The sequence below is a fragment of the Bactrocera tryoni genome, chromosome 5 (genome assembly GCF_016617805.1).
Source record: "Bactrocera tryoni isolate S06 chromosome 5, CSIRO_BtryS06_freeze2, whole genome shotgun sequence".
Classification (NCBI taxonomy): Eukaryota; Metazoa; Arthropoda; class Insecta; order Diptera; family Tephritidae; genus Bactrocera; species Bactrocera tryoni.
This window is the reverse complement of record NC_052503.1, coordinates 42,866,293-42,885,956: the sequence shown is the minus strand read 5'-3', so window position 1 is coordinate 42,885,956 and position 19,664 is coordinate 42,866,293. Positions and strand designations below refer to the sequence as shown.

Below are 19,664 nucleotides of genomic sequence, written 5' to 3'. Positions count from 1 at the left end.
CCTATGCCAAATTTCGTGAAGATCTCTCACCAAATGAAAAAGTGTTCCAGATAAGCACTTGGTTCCGATCGTTCAGTTTGTATGGTAACTAGATGCTATAGTAACCCGATATTGGCGGTTCCGACAAATGAACAGCTTCTTGTTGAGAGAAGAGGGTGCGCAAACTTTCAGATCGATATCTCATAAATTGAGGAACCAGGTTCGCATATATACAGACTGACGGACAGTCAGAAAGGTATTGCTGAATCGACTCAGCCCGTCACGTTGTTAATTCTATACTTTGCAGCATCTCCGACGTTTCCTTCTGGGTGTTACAAAAGACGAGGCAAACTTAATATATCATGTTTTATACCCTAAACAACCTTTCTTTTTATGTATAGAAAATTTTTGGTACATAATATCAAAACTCCCTCAACCATTATATAAAATATATTTCAATACTACTACGGAGAGTTGCGCGATTAAATGTCTATTGAGTTCCCTCGACCAACAAATGGTTTTGACTGCACGGCCCTGAAATCTAGTGCTCGAAATACTGAAATTCGTTACTTTACTATAAATTATTTGGCCAAACAATGAAAGAGCGTTTCTTAAATGAAAACATGACTTTATCCTCCGACATAATTCTAGTGTAATGCATTTATTCGATAGCGATACGATAGTGTGAAGCTTCAACCTGTTGGATTTGGGATTTTGTTTCCATTTTGATCTCATCATCATCAAGCTAGTTTTTGAGCTGGCCGCCAAATCTGTCAAAGAAGAGTTTTGGGGGACTAGTTCATAGTATATTTCCTCCATACGATCGGTGGCTTCACCAGCTGATTAAGCTGCAGCGTTGTTTCATAGCGTTTTTTTTTTCTCACAAAAATCTGGCATTTATTCTGAACTATGACTGGGCTGTCAAAGTTACGCGTTCTTTTCTCAAAATTTTTTCAGGTACGTAGGTTTTTTTTTCTCAAAAATTTTCAAGTTCGTATGCTCTTTTCTCACAATCCTGCCTTCTAACCATAAAGTAGTACAATATTTCCCATCCTTCTCAAAACGTGAAAGTGAGAATTGTTCATCGGATTTTTATTCATTGTTTTTGATTGTCAGTTTTTCTAATAATTATAATTTTGAATTGTGAAAAGAAAGCGCTACTAGTTTTTTGATTAAATATTTGTGTTCAAACATAACTTCTTCAAATCTAAAAAACAAAGCTTGGTAGAATCGAAAAAAGAGTTTAAGTTACTCTCTTGTATCCAACTCAATTCGCTAACTGGGCTTTTGCTTTTACAAAACTCCCTCTCTTTCACTCTTTTCGTTCATGACGTCACAAATTTCTGTATTTTTTTGTCAAAAGCACTTCATACATACATAGCCAGCTATCTTCTTGAAATCTAAAAAAAACCAAGCTTGATAGAAACGAAGAAAGAGGTTATATTATATATCTTGATTTTACAAAACTCTCTCTCTGTCTCTCTTTTCGTTCATGACGTCACAAATCATAGTATTCCACTGTCAAAAGCACTTCAAAATAGTAGTGGGGCGAAACTGTCGTAGTTTGTACTACATATGTATATGATATCACTTTTGTTCTGAAATCTTTATTTAGTTGTTTCATTAGACAGCACTTTGAAATCGCAGATGCAAGAAGGTACAAGCTCCGCTACTTAACATGACCCAGCCGATAATTTCGGTGTAACTGTTCGCTGCTTCGGATTTTCACAACGGTGTAACTGTTTTGAAAGGTATGTGAGGCCCGTACATCTATGGTGCACAATAAACTATAAGTTTATGTGTCATCATGCCCAGTTGGACTACGAACCTAACCTAACCTTGCACATTGTGCCCCAACTACTAACTACGCCACTGTTTTTTGTTGGACCCGCAAGCTACGCTTGTAATCATGTTATGGTGGCTATTCGCCTTTTTTGCAACGATGCACGTACATACATATGTACATACATATATGAATATTATTACTGCAACAAAACTGTTGCTTGTTGTCATTGCGGTTGTGTATTTGTAAACAGTTACTTTAAAGTTACAGCAACATCTTTTTTAAACACACACACACATTTCGCACTCATTTGACCTTAACATTTCGATTGCCTATTTACTTATGTATTTATTGCATTGCTTTTTAGCATATTTTGGGCTGGGAATGCGCAGAGCTTATTGGCGAGATACACATACATAAGTATATTGGCATATTGGCAGCACGTTCCGATATTCGCCACATTCGCAATTGAATTTCTAACAATTTTCCCGAAACGTTAGCGTCAGTATGAATGCCACACGCGTACTTGCATTGCGAAAATTCCGAAAAAGCGCAAACACAATAAATACCAGCAAATAGCGAACCTGTGCGATCACTGCAATTGCGACGGCGAAATGCACTGTAGGTCCAAACAAGTAAAAAACCTGAAAGCTGCTAATGCGCTAACTTTTTTTCTCACTTTTTTCCCATTCACTGAATCACTCACTAGACTTGGACAGATCACTTAGCCGTGCGATTGGGCGCGCGCGCGTCTACTTCTACGTCCTAACGCTCGAACCGGGCCCGTATGACTGACTATGCCGTATGCCAGAGCTCTCTGCGCACTACGTACAGGCACACAAATACAAACGCAGTGTAAGGGTGGGGTGTCTGTAGTATCAGCATTTGTGGACTACTGCCAGCTAAAGTCATGGGGGAATCGTACGTTCGAAATGCTTCAGTGATCGCAGTTCGCTCTGTTGCTCATGCACAGGCTCCAAGCCAATTGTGCTGCTCTCTGCGCGTATAGGCGTAAGCTTTTGTGAGTACTAACTTTATGAAACATGCACATAATTTATGGGATTATTGCTACGAGTATATGGGAGCTCAATAGACTTTAAATGAGATACGACGATCATTAGACATCTGGTGGATAACTACAAATAGCGAAACACGTATGATAATGTTTCAAAGTCAAGCGCTTACGAAAGTGCGGCAAACGAGTATCGCGTCATACGCGTTTCAGTGAGCTTATGCTTGGCAATATCTGATCATGCTGCTGTCATTTCGCTGTATCAGCGCAGTTGATCTTCACGCTCTCACTCTCGGTGTCTACATCTTGCCGGTTGCGTTTCTTAGAGTGTGATGTGATGTGCTTATGCCTGCTACTGGCGCATGATGCTTATTAATAACAAGTTTTATTTTTATTTTTTATGATGCAAACGTGTCCCTGAAAGCTTTGAAAACATCGTTGAAAACGTTTAACTTTTGTTTTCTGAAATCAGTTTACAAATCTCTAACTATTCTCTTCCAAAGTCAGCTTACCAATTTTAGTGTGTTTCGAAGATTTTTAATTGATCTTTTCACTTTCATTGCGCACGTTCGTTGCTGTCAGTTAACTATAATACGAGAATGAAATATCAAATGTGCATTCCAACTCTTCGTTACAACCGCTGTAATTACAGTTTACAATTTATACCCATACACACATACATATGTACATATATAAAATAATCGTCAATAATGCATGCGCTTAGTTGTTTATGAGTTTATTGCTTTCTCCTTTTTCGTTTTATTTACAAAGCGTCGTTTTTTCCATTATGTTGTAATCGCATCGCCCTGAATATCCAAAAATCGCTGTTACCATTTATGTTCTGTGTGATTTATCGCATATTAGGTAATGTAATACAAATTCGTGCCTCGCAGTTCAAACAAGATCACCTTCAGAAAGCTGCTGTTAAGTAAGCTTGACTTACAATTTGTGCTTTAAGTCGCTGTTAGTGTTAATTAACATTGCTGTTAAAGAGCTTTTTGAGCTTTGATATTTGGAATGTGGGCTGAGAAAACATTTTACAGCAGCTTAAGGCTTTAAAGCTTATTTTAAAGTGGCTCATATTTGAAGTCGTTCTACTTGTCTTCGGCGTCTTTTGCCGGTGGTTAGCCAGGAAAGGCTTGTTCACATTATTCATTTAGCATCCTCTTTAAATGTACAATATACTACTGTGATCAAATTGAAAGGTGAATTTTTAATTTATACTTCGCGTGTTTATTTCGAATGGGTAAATTTTTTTTCTGTAAGTTGGTAGTAGTGTTAGTGCGATCTATGATAAATTTCACGTCAAAATATTCATTAGTATTTGAGATAAGCGTCGTTTTGTGAGATTATTTCATTTTGATTTGTTTCGTTTTTTACTACAAGTATATCTGAATTTATTGAACAAAGAAGTTCGATAATCCACCATCTCATACTGCATTGATTATTCATGATCATTTCGATACATTTTCAACTAATATCGTGCCGCAACCAATCGTCTGATTTACCTTCGTGTAACTTCTGGCTATTCAGCAAATTCGCATGACCACTCCGTGGACAACGTTTTGACTCAATTGAGGATATAAAAACTGAATCGAAGAAGGCTCTGATGGCCATCACGACGGATGAATTTTCCAAGTGCTATGATGACTGGAAAATTCGTTGGCATAAGTGTATTGCAGCGGGAGGGGATTGCTTAGAAGGAGATGTAATGGACAAGATTCACCTTTCAATTAGATCACAGTAGTATATATCTGCGGAAATTAATGTTATAGGGCATTCCTAAAACCTAAATAGTAGATCCAATGTTCTTTTTCTGTCATATTTGGACAATATGTTCGTTATTATCCTACAGCTTGTTATTGTGTTCTGAGCTATTTCTTTAAAATGCATATACAGTTAATTTTTGATCATTGCCGGCGGGAATGTTATTGACTCCGCTAGGTAGCTTTGTTAACTCGCTTGCCTTTTTGTTGCCGAAAATATCCGTTTTAGCTGGAACGCCGAGTAGGCTAGCCATGCCGCCTGGCCTTCCGTGTAGTATATGGTTGCCTTCTGTATCCTACTTTTAGAGGTAGTATCCTTCTCCTCTACTAAACCTAGGAATCCACACTCTAAGCTATTGAAATCTTACCTAGAGAGGATGTAGTCTAATTTACTTATGTATATTTAGCTAGTTCAGGATAGCGCTATGTTTTCTTCTTTCCTGTTTCAATATCCGAATATCTTTATTCTTTTATGGTAGTAGAACTTGCTACTGATTTCCAAGTAAAGACGTCTATGAACAGCTGATTCAGGATTATTTTCAGGTTTATTATTTAATAGCTCCATCCATTTAGTTTTCTAATATTATTGTGTTTCTTTAATATTAGCCTCCAAACCAGTGCTCCATATGTCAGAATCGGCCCAAAAGCGGCCATATACATCCACATAACTAAATTTGGGTTCAGACCCTAGTACCTGCTAAGTATTCTTTTGCAATTGTAGTAGGTCATGTACTTGTATGCTTTTTTTGTTCTTTTATTCAATGTCAATTTTCTAATTCAATTTGGTATCGATATGAACCCCCAGATATTTAGTTGTGGAGAACAGAAACCGCGTAAGGGAAGGAAGCCATAAGATTGAATATTTTACCGGATGTTATTTGCATCGGCTGCTTGGAAGATTGTGCTCGAATGTCCCGTCTTTACTACAAGTAGATCAATGCTAAAAGATTTTCACGGATACTTTTAGATATCAAGCTGAATAACCTAATCTAAGTTAACCAAGGAAAACTTTTTGGTTTAACAAAATATCTTGACAAACCAATATAAACATCTTCCGTAAAGATCGGTTTGTCTTATGAAATAACCTTAATTTCGACTTCAGTTCTTAACATAAAACAACGTTGATAGAAGGTAGATAGTAGTGCGTTTCCCCTTTTCCGATTATATTCTCAGACTTAGTTAAACATTTCTTATGACGAATATACTACAAGAACTACAATTTTTGATGAAAAGAATGAACATTATTTTGCCAACGCACTTCTTTGAAAAATGTTGCTCATACGCCACAGGATATGTGCTTTGAGATATAATTGCTAGGAACACCTTTTATAAATAGTAAGTACAGTCCGGAATTGCTCAAAATTGCTCCCGATTGGTTTTTCCAAATTTCGATAGGTTATAACCCAAAAATAACAGTCTAAAATTTGCAATAGATACTCAAACAGTTTTCTAAAGTGTCCAATTCAATCAATTCTAGTTTTGTTTATTTTTAAGGGATTGCTTGGATTTTTCAGCTCAAAATATTTTTTAATTCCCTAGAATATTGTCTTAAATCTTTAAGTTGATCGGAGTAACATTTTTTGACATGTTTATCTCGTAACAGAATTTTTCAGATTTGCTTAAGTGATTGCTGCGGTCAATGGTCCGATCACCACGATTTTTTTGGCTTTGTTCTTTACATCGTTGTTACACATGATCTATCAGTTTTGATCTGATCTTTGAATTAGACAAGCCAAAAACGGTCAATTTTTTTGGTAAAATTAAACTTTCTTTCTTAAAAATGTCGCCATTTCGATTTTTGATTTTCTGGACAAGTTAATCGAGAAGCAACGCTTTTTTTACTAGCTTTGATCTTTTGGATAGACTAACTCGTTCAGAGAATCATTCGATATTCAAAATTTTCCGTGTGAGGTTGCGTTAGATAACAAGACTTTGGTATATGTAATTTTTATATGAAAGACCTTAAATAATTTGTTCCACCTTCTTAATAATATTATTTTAACTAATAATCAATTTAAAAATGAACTTACCTTCAATACAACTAATCGCCTTCTTTTGATGTAATCTTTTGTCTCTGACACGTTTCGACCAATCAGGACTGCGATGCACTTTGGAGCGTTCACGTACACTGGAAGTGAACGAAAAAAAAATAAAGAAATATGTGAAATAAAGAAAGCTAAATTTGAATATTACATTATCTTATATACAAGTAAACAAGAGCACAATCTCAGAATAGACGTTCGCGCATATGTCCTGAAAGTAGGTAGCCTAGCGCTTAAATCACCGGCTAATTACTCAATAGCGCTACCAGAAACGTCGGTTAAAGCTTCTATGATAATCTTTTCTAACTATTGTGTACGCAAAGGTTTTATGAGTAGCACGGTGTATATGTATGTATTGTTTTCCGCGCTAGTTTTTTCAGTGTATCGGGGTTTCTTGACTTGTAGGGTATAGAAATATTAGGTTGTCAAAAAAGTCTTGCGGTATTTTCATTGAGTTTGTTTTTTTTTTTTATTGAAATTGAAATGAATTTTTGATGACTTATGCCCAGTTCTTGACCGATGCTACGGCTGCTACTATGCCGGTCTTTTTCGACCAATTCAGCGATTTTATCGCAATTTTCGACGACAGGCCTTCCGGAGCGTGGCGCATCTTCGACCACCTCTACACCAGAACGAAAACGTTGAAACCATCGTTGTGCGGTGGAAATGGAAACTGTATCGGGTCTATAAACTGCACAACTTTTATTGGCGGCTTGAGATGCATTTTTGCCTTTATCGTAGTAGTATTGTAAAATATGCCGTATTTTCTCTTTATTTTGCACCATGTTTGCGACGCTATAACTCACGAACGACTTAAAAGAAACGAAAATCAATCAAACACGTGTTAGCGCGTGAAATGAGCTTTCCAAAAAGATATAGCATAGCATAAAACTAGAACTACGCGCTTTTAGCGCCAACTAGCGAAAATACCGCAAGACTTTTTTGACAGCCCATTATATCGCATAATAAATATGTACTTATGTGCATTAACAAACATTTTGTATTCGAATACGACACAAATTTGTTATCCCAAAATGCATTCCTAATGAAATTTCCAATTACAGCCATCAATCAAATTTGATTTTAACAATAGCAACAACAAATGTGAATACCACAAACGACACATATGCGCAACACAAATTTTCAACTTAAGAACCTCGTTAATTTTCGAATACATGTCTACATGCTTACGAGTATATGCATTCAATTGAATATACCCAACAAACAAAAGAAAGCCATGATTATGAAACCCAATTTTGTTTGAAAAAATGTACAACGCGTGCATAATATAAGAAGTGTTCCCCAACGACGAAGACATAGCGTTTGGTTCTACTCCCAAAACCTAAAAAGCCACCTGAAGAACTTTCATCTTATCGACCTTTGCGTATGCTCGACACGATTGGAAAAGTTTATGAAAAAGAAACCTAAGAAACTAAGAAACCTTCTAATCAAAGCTCTATATGAAATAAGCGCCACCAGTATCTCGTAAATTTTGTAATGAGCTATTTCGAATATTGTTATTTGGCACGGACGAGGGCACTCAGAGCTACACCATCTCGAGTGAAGTACCGCAAGGCTCGGTCATAGGCCCCTACTATGGAGCTTGATGTACGACGAGGTAATAAGAATGCGTCAACAAAAAATGTGAAAACAATCGCATATGCTGATGACCTCATAGTGGTTGCAGTGGCTAAACATCTACACCAATGGTTTATAAAAATGATTTGAGAGCTGGCTGAGCAGAAGACGGAAGTCTTGCTCATAAGCACAAGTAAGGTTGAAGAAATGGTATCATTCACCATAAGGGAGTGCGAGATTACTTCACAGCCGCAGCTGAAGTATTTGGAAGTAATGTTGGACTCCAAGTTAAAATTTAAGGAAAACTTGACATATACTTCCGGCAAAACAAACAAAATATATAATATTCTATCTAGCCCGCGATTTTTAATGCCAAAAGATCCGTGATATTGTATGCAGCACCAATATGGATACAGGTGCTGTTCATAAAATCATATGTAAGGTCAATAAAAGCAGTGCACAAGCTTTCTGCAAGTAATGAGTGCTTTCCGAACGATATCAATGCGATGCTGCTGAAGTACTAGTCAGCTTTCCATCTATTGACATCCAGGATGACAAATTTGGGCGACTATACCAGCTATCAGAGCAGTCTACAAGTTAGAAAACAGCAGAGAGAACCAAGTGCCTCACAATCTGGCAGCAGCAGTGCCAGATCTCATCCAAAGAACGAGGTCTCCAGATATTCATTCGTGGTTAGACATACAACATGGGGATCTGACTTTCCACCTAACTCAATTACTGAGTGGGCATGGATGCTTTAGAAAGATGTTAGTACATATTGTCCGATGTGTACAGCGTGCACAGAAGGCGTATGCTCTAATTATGAAAAAACTAGGAAACTTACAATAGATTAGTAATCACTCAGTCAGTACAATAGAAGAAACTTAAATGTCTTTTTCTCTAGTAATGCCGAATCTGATGATTCCGTGGGACAGACTTGAGTTGGGAGTAGGTTAGGCTTAGCGGATTAAAGTTCCACATTCCGGCTTTTGATGCATCACCCATAAACAATTCTCTTCTAGTTTGCTAGATTCGAGTATGTCTATAAATCCAATACTGAAATAAAAAATTATAGAGTCGTCTTAATGATGTACATACATACGTATGTATGTTAGGAATATAGATTTGGATGAGCTGATGTTAACAATTCAAGATCTATCGTTCTGTTCTACATTAGTGAATCATCAGTTTTCAAGCTATAATTTCCTTTTCCGCAAACCTAATTGTTCATTGGGTATATTTATTTTCGAATATAGAAAATGTGGTTCTTATCATCAAAGGCGCGTAGAAAAGTTTAGGTTTCTAGGTCAGCGGAGTGAAACGGAATGAAATTCGTACGCCTACATAATCCAATGAAGGCACTATGTTTTAGTGTGCATTCCATACATACTTGTATATGAATGAGTGAGGTTGAATGGCGAAATGTAGGCAAATAAATGTCTCATTGAATCCATTGAGGTTAAGCAATAGTCCAGATCAGATATGTCGACAACATTATATATTGAACAAAACTATATACATATGGTATATAATACATATGTATGTATGTATGATATTTGTCATAAGCATTTATTTATCGGCTTTTTCCGTCTGTGGCAAAAATGTGGGTTGCAAACAGCCGGGCCAGACCTTATTGGAAATATACGCAGCATCTAAGCTTCGTTCTCTCTCTACATTCTTCTTTCCCTAAAATCATAATTTTATCCATGTTTCAAAAAGCTTATGTTGATTGAAGTCGCTCCAAAGAACTATTAGGCGTGCTGCCAAACGAACTCAATACTTCCCATTACCGGAATTAATGAGTTATCGCATAGTCATATACATACAGCATATATACTATAAATGGCACATATACATATGTAGATATGTATATACAAAATGAAGAGTACAAGCACAAAGAACATTGTTTTTCACATGCGAACGGGCACAAAGAAAGAAACCTTTCAACATTAGCCAATGAGATTGCTGTTTCTCATTGCAATCGTTCATATTTTGTTCCTCTTTCTTCGCCTAATGTGCTTGGGAGTAACAGTTTAATTGTTTGTGTTGCTAATTGAGCTGAGCCCAATGCCTGGACCTTATTAATTATTACAAAACTGTTGACTGTTAACTGAATGAAAGAGATATCTTTTATGAGCAGTTATGATCACTTTTCACTTGATGTAGTACTTGTATGTATGCAAATGTGTCGACACGAACATATTATCGTAACAGCACCGCACTTTTAAAAATAAAATTTCGATTACATTGAGAGTTCATTCAACTTAGCACTCGCGAGCTTAAATAATGTTAATCAACCCCATTTCTAAAAGTTTGACTTTCGGACTATGCTTTGTAGGTTGGGAGGATAAAACGACAACAAACAAGGACCAATTTTTGATATTTCATATGTGTTGAATACAATAATTAAGTTCGTAGATGAAAGCTTCAGATGTGCTATGGATATGTGAAAGCTCTGTTTAAAGTGTGTTCAGTGCCAGCTCAGGATTGGACGAAAATGAGGATGGTTTTATGATTCTGAAATTTTGATCCAGTTTGTGCTTATGTCCGACTAAGGGTCAAATATGGAGGAGTGCCAAAAACGAATGTTTAAAATGTATTTTTAGATTTAGAAGCTGTAACTCAGAAATACAGAGATATTTATTGAACTAATAAAGCGTGCCAAAGTTAGCCAGGAGTGAATAAATGACAATTATACAATTAATTTCCGTTGAGCAACCATGAACCAGAACCAACGCAAGTCAGTTTGTTTGCTGTGATCTTTTTGCGTTCTATTTTTGACAAATATTGTCTGAAAACACCAAAAATTAATAAAAATAAAAAACTGTATACAATTCTCCTAACAAATCTTAAGAAAGCTTTTCCATTTATCAGAGATAATTTGAACGAAATATTATCAAAATAGTGTCCGTGTGCGGCCATTGAAACGTAATCATGTCCAGGAATTGATTTTGTATGAAAATAAGAATGAAAACGTTGTGTTCATAAAATTTGTCCAGTTATGAGAGATTTCCGAAAATGAAGACTGTCCGTAAAGAAGAATTTCACTGTATATGCTTTGTATGGTATCTGACGTTCGCTTTTGGACGTTACAAATATCGTGTCAAACTTAGTATACTCTGCTCAGGGTGTAAAAAAGAAAGAGACACCAACCGTCAATCAAAAACAAAGAATGGGGTGTTTCAATGAAAGTGATTGCATGAATTGGACTTAGAATTTCTAACATACCCACCACAATCGCCACATAGGACACCTGCGGCAAATGATTACGTTGTTCTTAAAAACTAATGGTATCACAAGTATATAACAGGTGGCGCAAAAATTAGCTTCCGATGTTGTTTCGAAAATGAAAAACATTTTTAAAAATTGAAAAACTTCGATTCTGCTTGAGGATTATTTTTATTTGGTCTTTTAAATTTTTTTTACATCAAGTCGAGAATTTGATACCATGTAAATGGCCGCCGCTTCAGTTGATTGTCATTTGAGCCCTTTTTATGGCATTTTCCATCACTTTGGCCAGAACTTCCGGCGATAGGTCTTCACATTCTTGACAGATATTGTCTTTAAGAGCTCCAAGAGTCTGAGGGTTTTTGACATAAGCCCGCGACTTCAAAAAGCCCCACAAAAAGAAGTCTGGAGCGGTCAAATCAGACGATCTTGCTGGCCAGTGCAAATCGCCAAAACGGGAGATTAGACGCCCGGGAAATGCATCCTTCAGCAGATCGGTTGTGGCACGCAGTGTAGCGTACCACTGTTTATTTACATGTATTTCGCATGTGTTTACTACACAAATGTCAAAACAGAATTGACATTAGAGGTCAATTGCAAAATTTATAGCATTTTCTGATCATCTTCTGACTTTTGCGCCTCCCGTTATATATATACATATATATCCAATCAGCTTGATATGCATTAAAATATGTCAGGATAAAAAGTTTACTTCCATGAATAAAAATATATCGTTTTAGTTATTTTCAGATATATAAATTATTAGTTGGCGAGGTCATGCCCAATTTTCAAACATTTTATATTGCAGATGTGTCTCTCCGCTGTGAAATATCTGAATTTTTACCCAAGTTATCGCTTGCGCGGAGAGATAGACAGACACATACATACATACACATCTGGTATATAAATTTCTTGCCATCTTGATCAATTTGATTTACTACTATGAGCACAAAATAGTAAGACTTTGTCTATAATTTTAAAATTCTTCGTTCATTCTTTAAAATCTATGTCGTCCCCCTCAAATAACTCCCTTTGGGCCTAATATATTTGTGCCAACGTTTTTTCTAATCCTCAAAACAGTTGTTTCTGTGTAGCGGTAATTTGAGTTTGCAGAATAGCCAGAAGTCACACGGATCTAAATCAAGCGGTTACGATGATTGGAGCTCGATATTAGTTGCAAATTTGGCGTAAAACTCTTGAAGAATCAATGCAGTGTGCGACGGTACATTACGGTGGTGCAAGAACCAAAAGTTGTGGGTTCATAATTCCGGCATATTTTTTACGAATAGCTTTACGCAAACTACGCATAACCCTTAAATAGTATTCCTTGTTGACGTGTTGATGGCCTGTCGGAGCGAATTCGGAGTGCACCATACCTCGATAATCGAAAAAAACTGCCAACATAACCTTGATTTTTAACCTAATTTGACGTGGCTTCGGCCAAGAGTGATCGCTAGTAATAATATGTTTCACTAAAAAATTTAGTGATTTTGGAACCAATAATGCTTTCACTTTGACCTTTGATCTTTCAAAATGGTCTTCACTGATCCTTCCGATATTCCTACGATGCCAGTAAGATCTATGACTGCTAATCCTCGATCCACCAATTCCTTTATTTTATTGACGTGTTGATCATCAGTTGATGGCCGTCCTGGACGTGGTTTGTTGGCAACGCATTCTCAAATAATTTGTACCAATCAAAAACACTTGCTCGCGGCAAACAATTATCATCGAAGGACTTTTCCAACATTCTCAATGTTTCGATCTCAAAAATTTGAATCCGCACACAAAACTTAATGGTTTCCTGAATAATTTCACTCATCGTGAAATTCGCCGAATGCACTTTATGTACTTCATAAATACGAGCGTATACTAAACACTTATGATTATTTTGATGTGACATTTGGCTCAGATGTCACTGATCTTCATAACTAGAAAGAAAATATTTCGACGAATAGGTTTTCGCGAAAAATCTGAATTAAAAAGTCTTACTATGTACATAACTTTATATCTACATCGATCTGTTTAAGGTGGTACAAACATCGGTGTTGCGAGAGTATAAAAATGGTTTCAAAAGACTATATTTAAGAAATCAACTTATCCGGACAAACGGACACATCAAAGTATAAAATTAGAAGTAATCAATGCCAGAGATCTCAAAAGGGAGAGATAGTGACAAATTCACGCACAAACGACGGATAAATGATGCCGATCAAACAACATTTTATGTGGACATTAAATATACGAAGATATAAAATTAAAGCGTTTTAAACAAAATGACTAATAATATAGAATATTGTTATCATAGTACTTGTACCGTAACCTAGAGCGTTGAGTCGAAAAAATGGCAGACCGTAGGTTACATTGAAAATTTTGGAGTAAGGGAGTAGGTTATTTGTGAGTGTGCGGTATATACATATGTACATCTAAATGCAATTTCGAAAAAAATACAAAAATGTTATCTGAATACAACCTTGCACTACTTATTTAAAACTTACACGGTGATTTGATAACAAAGCCTTATCAGAAAATTATTAAGAATTGTTATTAGCGATACAGAATAAATGCAGGAGGAAGAGCGAACACAGAACGATAGCTAGTTAGATTTTACAAATGCGAATATGGAGAAAAATATATTTATAGGTAGTATACTCGAACTTTGCGGTTTCTCCATACCGCTCATACAAGCATATATGTATAGTCTATATATACATTATATAAATATATACACAACAAACATAAACTATAAATGTATACACAACAAACATAAACAATGAGAGATAAGATAAGAACGGTGCCTCATTAGGCACAACAAAATTAGCCATTGGCTAATTTTATTTTGGCTTTCTGGAAAACACCACAATTCATCAACAATAATTACTGATTTGAGACACATTCATCAGCAAAAAATATACATATGACATTAAGTACATGTTTATAACAAGTTTTAGAAAAACGAACCGAATTATTAAATACTTACACAATAAATTGCGGCTTCACAACTTGCTCCGCACCCTCCGCCTCGGGATCCGATATATCCACCCATTCATCACTGTTGTCACTTGTCGCGCCACAATGCGACTGACTAAAGTTTTTGGTGCCAGCGTGACCATCACTACTCTCATCACTACCATTATTATTAACACCACCGATGCGTCCGGAAATGCTTGCACTTGATTTTTCCGCCGTCGACGACTGCCTGGAGCCTAGACTACCCGTGCCATAGATCATGCTGGCCGTCACAGACATCTCGTATAAACTATTCGTTTTGTGATCGGATGAAATGGTAAGCGTCGAACCACTACTACTACCCGTCAAATGGCCGACAACAGTACCGTTACTAATGCGACGGTAATGCGCGATGCTCTCGTAGCAATTTGAGGTGAGCGAAATGTTATCACTAACACATTTTGTTGTAGTGTTGTTGGATTTTTGCGTTGCATTGTCGGCAGTGTGCACCGATTCGTAACAGTGCGAACCCTTAATTGTGTCATAGATGTTCTCATCATCTGCATAGTAGTGATGCTCGTCGTCATGATCGTCCATTGCAGGGATTGTGCTATTACTGCTGCTCTTGCTACAACCCGATCTGCTGTTAAGGGTTTTACTGTTTTCGCGAAGGGTCGCTGCGTTCTTGCTTGCAGACTTCGGCGAACGCTTTCCTGGCATTGGCGATTTGGGCAGACGACGCTTTGGTTTCGGCAGCTCCGGCAGTTCGTCGTTGGTATTACGCACGTTGCCTACGCCCATAGAGATTTGTTGCATAAGCTTGGCGCCTGTACTGCTGGAAGTGCTATCGTTTAGAGGCATAGCAGCCGTAGAAAGTGCAGTTGGTATGTCCGGCGGTGGTTCACAGATTTCATAACCGTCGTACAAGGGTTTGCTACTACTCGCTATTGCCGTGGCAATCGCTTGCGTTAACTGCGTTGTTTGTTCGGCGGAACCCGCTATGGATTCGTAGTCAGCCAAGAGTGTGAGATTTGTGGCCTCAGTCACTGTGGATGTAGTTGTGGCTTTAGCTTCGTCGACAGTTTGGTAAATGTCCTCGAAGAGTTCACTACTTTCGGCTAATGGCTCAGTGAGTTTTTCTACCAAACCTTCGTTTATTTCTTGCGTTTTCTTCTCTTGTGCTGCCGCTAAACTGTTATACACGAAGGATGTCGGTGGTGTATACATAACGGTGCTTTGTGGTAGTGGTTTAGTTGTTAAAGTTAAGTGTGTTTCAGTCTTTGTAGTATCACTGTGTCCAGCAATGGGTTCGTACATGGGCTCTGTCGAAGCTACTGCGTCTTCTGTCGTTTTAACAGCTTCAAGTTCCACCAAAATGGGTTGCACACTTAGTGGACGCACCAGTTCGCTGTAATCGCATTGCTGACGCAGCAGTGCCTTTTGCTCCGTCATCAGTTGTTCGCCCTCAATACTGTTTACAAGTGACACATTGACAGCCTGTGCTACAATCAGTTTATTATTGGCCACTTGTTTGGTGCTCGCCTGAAATATGAAGGAGTTATTCGGTAGCACACGTTTTTCAAAGTCATCCTCCGGAGAGAGTACAAGAGCGGCAGCATTCTCATCGTTTTGTTCGATTGCGAGATCTTTTAATTTGTGATCGATGATTTCGAGTGCATCGAGTAACTTCGATTCTGGTTCAGGGGTCAGTGTGCCTACATTAACAGTATTTAAAGTATTATTGTCGGCCTTGATCTTATCAGTCTCTCTTGTGGTAGTCGTTGTTGTTTCTATAGTTAATGCTGCGTCTTCAGCTAACTCAGCAACTGGTCGCTGAATTTCTTCAGTCATTGCAGTCGGCAACATCGGTTGCTTCGAAGACAGTTTCTTGTTATTGTGGCCGCCAACAAATGGTGACCTAAAACGGAACTTTTCATAAATTTTCGCGTATTTGTGTTTGCGTTGCTTTGCCTTCTCATCGTTGACGGCGTCGAGTTGGTCATCAGGCGATGCGTTGGTTGGCGTTTGTATTATCTCCGCCATTGTTGGCTTTTCGCTCGACGTTGGTGTTGTAATTGTGACAGTTGCTTTGCTGCTATCAACGGCAGCTAATGGCGTTTTCAGTGTCGCGTCAGTCGTGGGAATGCTAAGCTCAGCTTTTATGGTGGCCTCCGTTATTGCATCAATTGCAACGGGTTCAATTGCGTCCTTTGCCGGCATCGCCTTAATGCAAATCGTATTGCATTCCATAGCAATGTCTTTATTGCTAGCTGTAAGTGTGTTCGCATCGGTTCTTACATCATTACTATTGGTTATTCTCATCTCTTGCGCAGTGCTGTTACTGAGACCATCCAGACATTCATCAAATGCATTCGTACTGTTAACGCTTTGCTGTAGATCATCGCCTTGTCGCTGCTCGACTTCATTAAGTGTTTTTGCGTCATCAATGTTGCCGTTGTTACTGTTATTCTGTAGCGCGTACGTGCTTTCCACATTTTTTGTGATGGACACGTTTACCTGTGTCATGCCCAACGGGCTGTTCCAGTTTGATTTTTCATATGCTTCTAGCGGTGTTTTCGACTCTTCGGTTACGACTTCTAATGGCGGCGAGAGCGGCAGCGTTAATTGCGCTTTCTTCATTTCGAGTTTCAGCTGCAACTCATTTGTTGTTGTGGGGGTGACATGAAGCTTTAAGTTCTTTGGTACACCGGCACTACCGCCATTATTATTCAGACTATACTGTTGCGCTCTGTTGAGTTCGCGCAGCTTTTGTAGTACATGCGCACTTTTCGCTGGGACCACAGGCTTAACGGCCTCGGGATTACCTTCGAATTTCATTATGTTGCGCTGCACAGTTGAAGGACGTAAGGGTGATCCTGATTCGCGTGCACTCCGCGCGGCGCTGGGCAAAATACGTTTGTTAGTGTCCAATGTGGTGTTAGGATTCTGTACCACTTTGTAAACGTGTCCGCCACGTGACATGAGCACACCGTTCTTGCGCTTCACCTCTTCCAGCAGCTTCTTATCTTTTTGTATCATTTCATTAAATTGTTGTGTCAGCTTGGCAACTATATTGCCACCCCCCGGCACCAAAGTGGCCGCACTACCACTGCCGCTGCCATTATTGAAGCTATCGCGTTGACTCATCTTTCGCGGCGCATGATATGTGCGCGTGTGTGTTTTAAAACTGTATTTTCGCGCGGATGCTGAGGACGATGAAGTGGAGGCGGTACGACGCGCGCTGCGCCCCCCTGTAGTCGCGCCACTAGCTACCGAACCCGACGTTGATAACGTAAGCGAGCCTGATTTATTCGAATCGCTGCTACTGCGTTTCGCCACCGACGTACTCGCTGTTTCACGTTGCGCGTACCGCTTACGACTGGCTGAAAGACGAGGTGAACTGTTGGCAGCAAGCGTATCGGTATCGGAAGACTCGGCAGGGTGGTCGCGCCATTCGAGCGGGGTGGTCGGTGTTGTTGGCTCCATATCATTTGTTGTTGTGACGCGCGTTGCGGTGTTTGCTCTTTCACCGATAACAATTGCGTCATTTGATAACGTTGTGGCTTTTTCATGGCTAATACGGCTATTTACAGTTGCCATTTCTGAATTTTCACGACGCTTCTTTACCATGTCTTGCCTTTTTAGCCAATGTATGCGCTCGCCGCGGTCACTCGCCTGCACCGCTGGAAAGTGCGCATCGTCGTCGCGCGTCTCGCTGCTGACGATGCCGGCGGTGACGCGGCGCGCACTCCTGATACGCATGCGCGCCTCGCGCGTCAAATGTTTTGCTGCTTGCTCGGCCGTTTTGTACTTATAAAAGTTGTCCTTCTCCCGATGTAAATAGTGTAGTTCGGACTCGTGCGTCGCTACTGTTAGCGCTTCAGCTTCACTATCAACGCCAACCTGCGTGCAATCGTGTAGGCTGTGCGCGCGTTTTTGGCTCAAGGCAATGCCTTCGTCAGCACTCGCAGCAGACCCTGTTGTCGCTTTGGCTGCGTTGACCAAACAGCCAATGGATTTTGTTAATTTGTTTGCTTTGCTGTCACTTAGTGAGTTTTGTCGCCGCGTTGCGTCCTCACTAGCGCTGATGCGTTTATTCCACAAGTGTCGCAAACTTTGGACGCCACGAAATTCGCGTAGTGTTACGTCGCGTTCCGCCGCCGCGCTCGTCGGCGTCGGTGTCTGTGGCGATAATGACTTGGCACGACTCCCTGTATGGACTCCGCTCCCTTCAACGGCACTACTCTCTGTGTGCTTTTCTTCGCTTTGCGTTGTCTCGGCTTTATTTGCTTGTTTTGCGTTGCCACCGCGAAACCAACTAAAAAGTGTCTTTGCTTTTGATGGCGATGAATTTGGTGTGGTTGAGTTTGTTGTAATTAATGCACTTTTATTTGCATCTTCAATAGCAGGCTTGGCCGTAGCCAACACTACTGCATCGTATGTGGTCAACATTGTTTTTGTTTCCTTTGCACTGTCCAACATTTTGCTGTTCGTTTTTGGTATTAAACACTATTTGCACTAACTTTTTCTTGTTGTTTTTATTTATTATATGATTAGCTATCGGCTCACGTTCTTTGGTGTTGCATATTTCACTTTGGCAGCAATCACTTCGGTTGCAGATGACAGCCACTACACAAGTGGCTGACGATCCACCGGGGACTTGGCAGTGTGCGACAAACCTGTAATTAGAAACAAAAGAGAAAGTCAAAACACACTGCTAAACACATATTTTTGATTTTGTAAATTTTTATTTTGACTTAAATTGATTTTAATAGCGATTTTGTAAAAACTTATTATTCAGAAATTTTGGAAAACAAAAACATCTTCGAAATGGGAATTGCAATAACGCTTTGTTTTGAAAAGCTGCTGGTAATGAACAAGGTCATTTCTTCTGCTAAACTTCTCGCCAATAATTGGCCGCATACCGGAAAGCTTATAAATTAAAGGGTGCTCCATTTTGAGGTTCCCTACTTTTTGAAGAGAAAAAAACATAAACTTCAAATTTAAGGAATTTACATTTTGAGAAATGTTTATTATCATTCGAAAGAACATTCTTTGGCATTTATTTATTACAGATTATCTCTTTCAAATGTTGGTCGCGGCTACATTTCAGATGGTCTATCCGTTGAGTAAAATTTTCGATGACTTGTTCGAGCATTTCGAATGGTAACTGAAGTTTTACTTCACAGTCTGAATCGAAGCGGGATTGTCTGCTTAAACTTTAGACTTTACATATCCCCATTGAAAAAGTCTAACGGTGTGATATCACACAATCTTGGTGGCCAATCGACCGGAACAAAAAGTGAAATTAACTGCCCACCGGAATA

General features: G+C 38.9%; 1 protein-coding gene across 3 annotated transcripts in view; it reads right to left on the bottom strand.

Moving 5' to 3' along the window:
- LOC120776551 overlaps positions 1-19,664 on the bottom strand; it is a 104,675-nt gene that overhangs the window by 21,957 nt on the left and 63,054 nt on the right. Inside the window, exons 2-3 of one of the 3 annotated variants that reach the window (XM_040107300.1) lie at positions 14,369-19,016; positions 6,571-6,668 (exon numbers count right to left, since the gene is read on the bottom strand). In XM_040107300.1, coding sequence (XP_039963234.1) covers positions 6,571-6,668; positions 14,369-18,819 — 4,549 coding nt within the window. In that variant the 5' untranslated portion in view covers positions 18,820-19,016. Of the gene's footprint in view, positions 1-2,441; positions 2,535-6,570; positions 6,669-14,368; positions 19,017-19,664 lie in introns of those variants that run through there. The other 2 variants (XM_040107301.1, XM_040107303.1) reach the window with 2 other exon arrangements.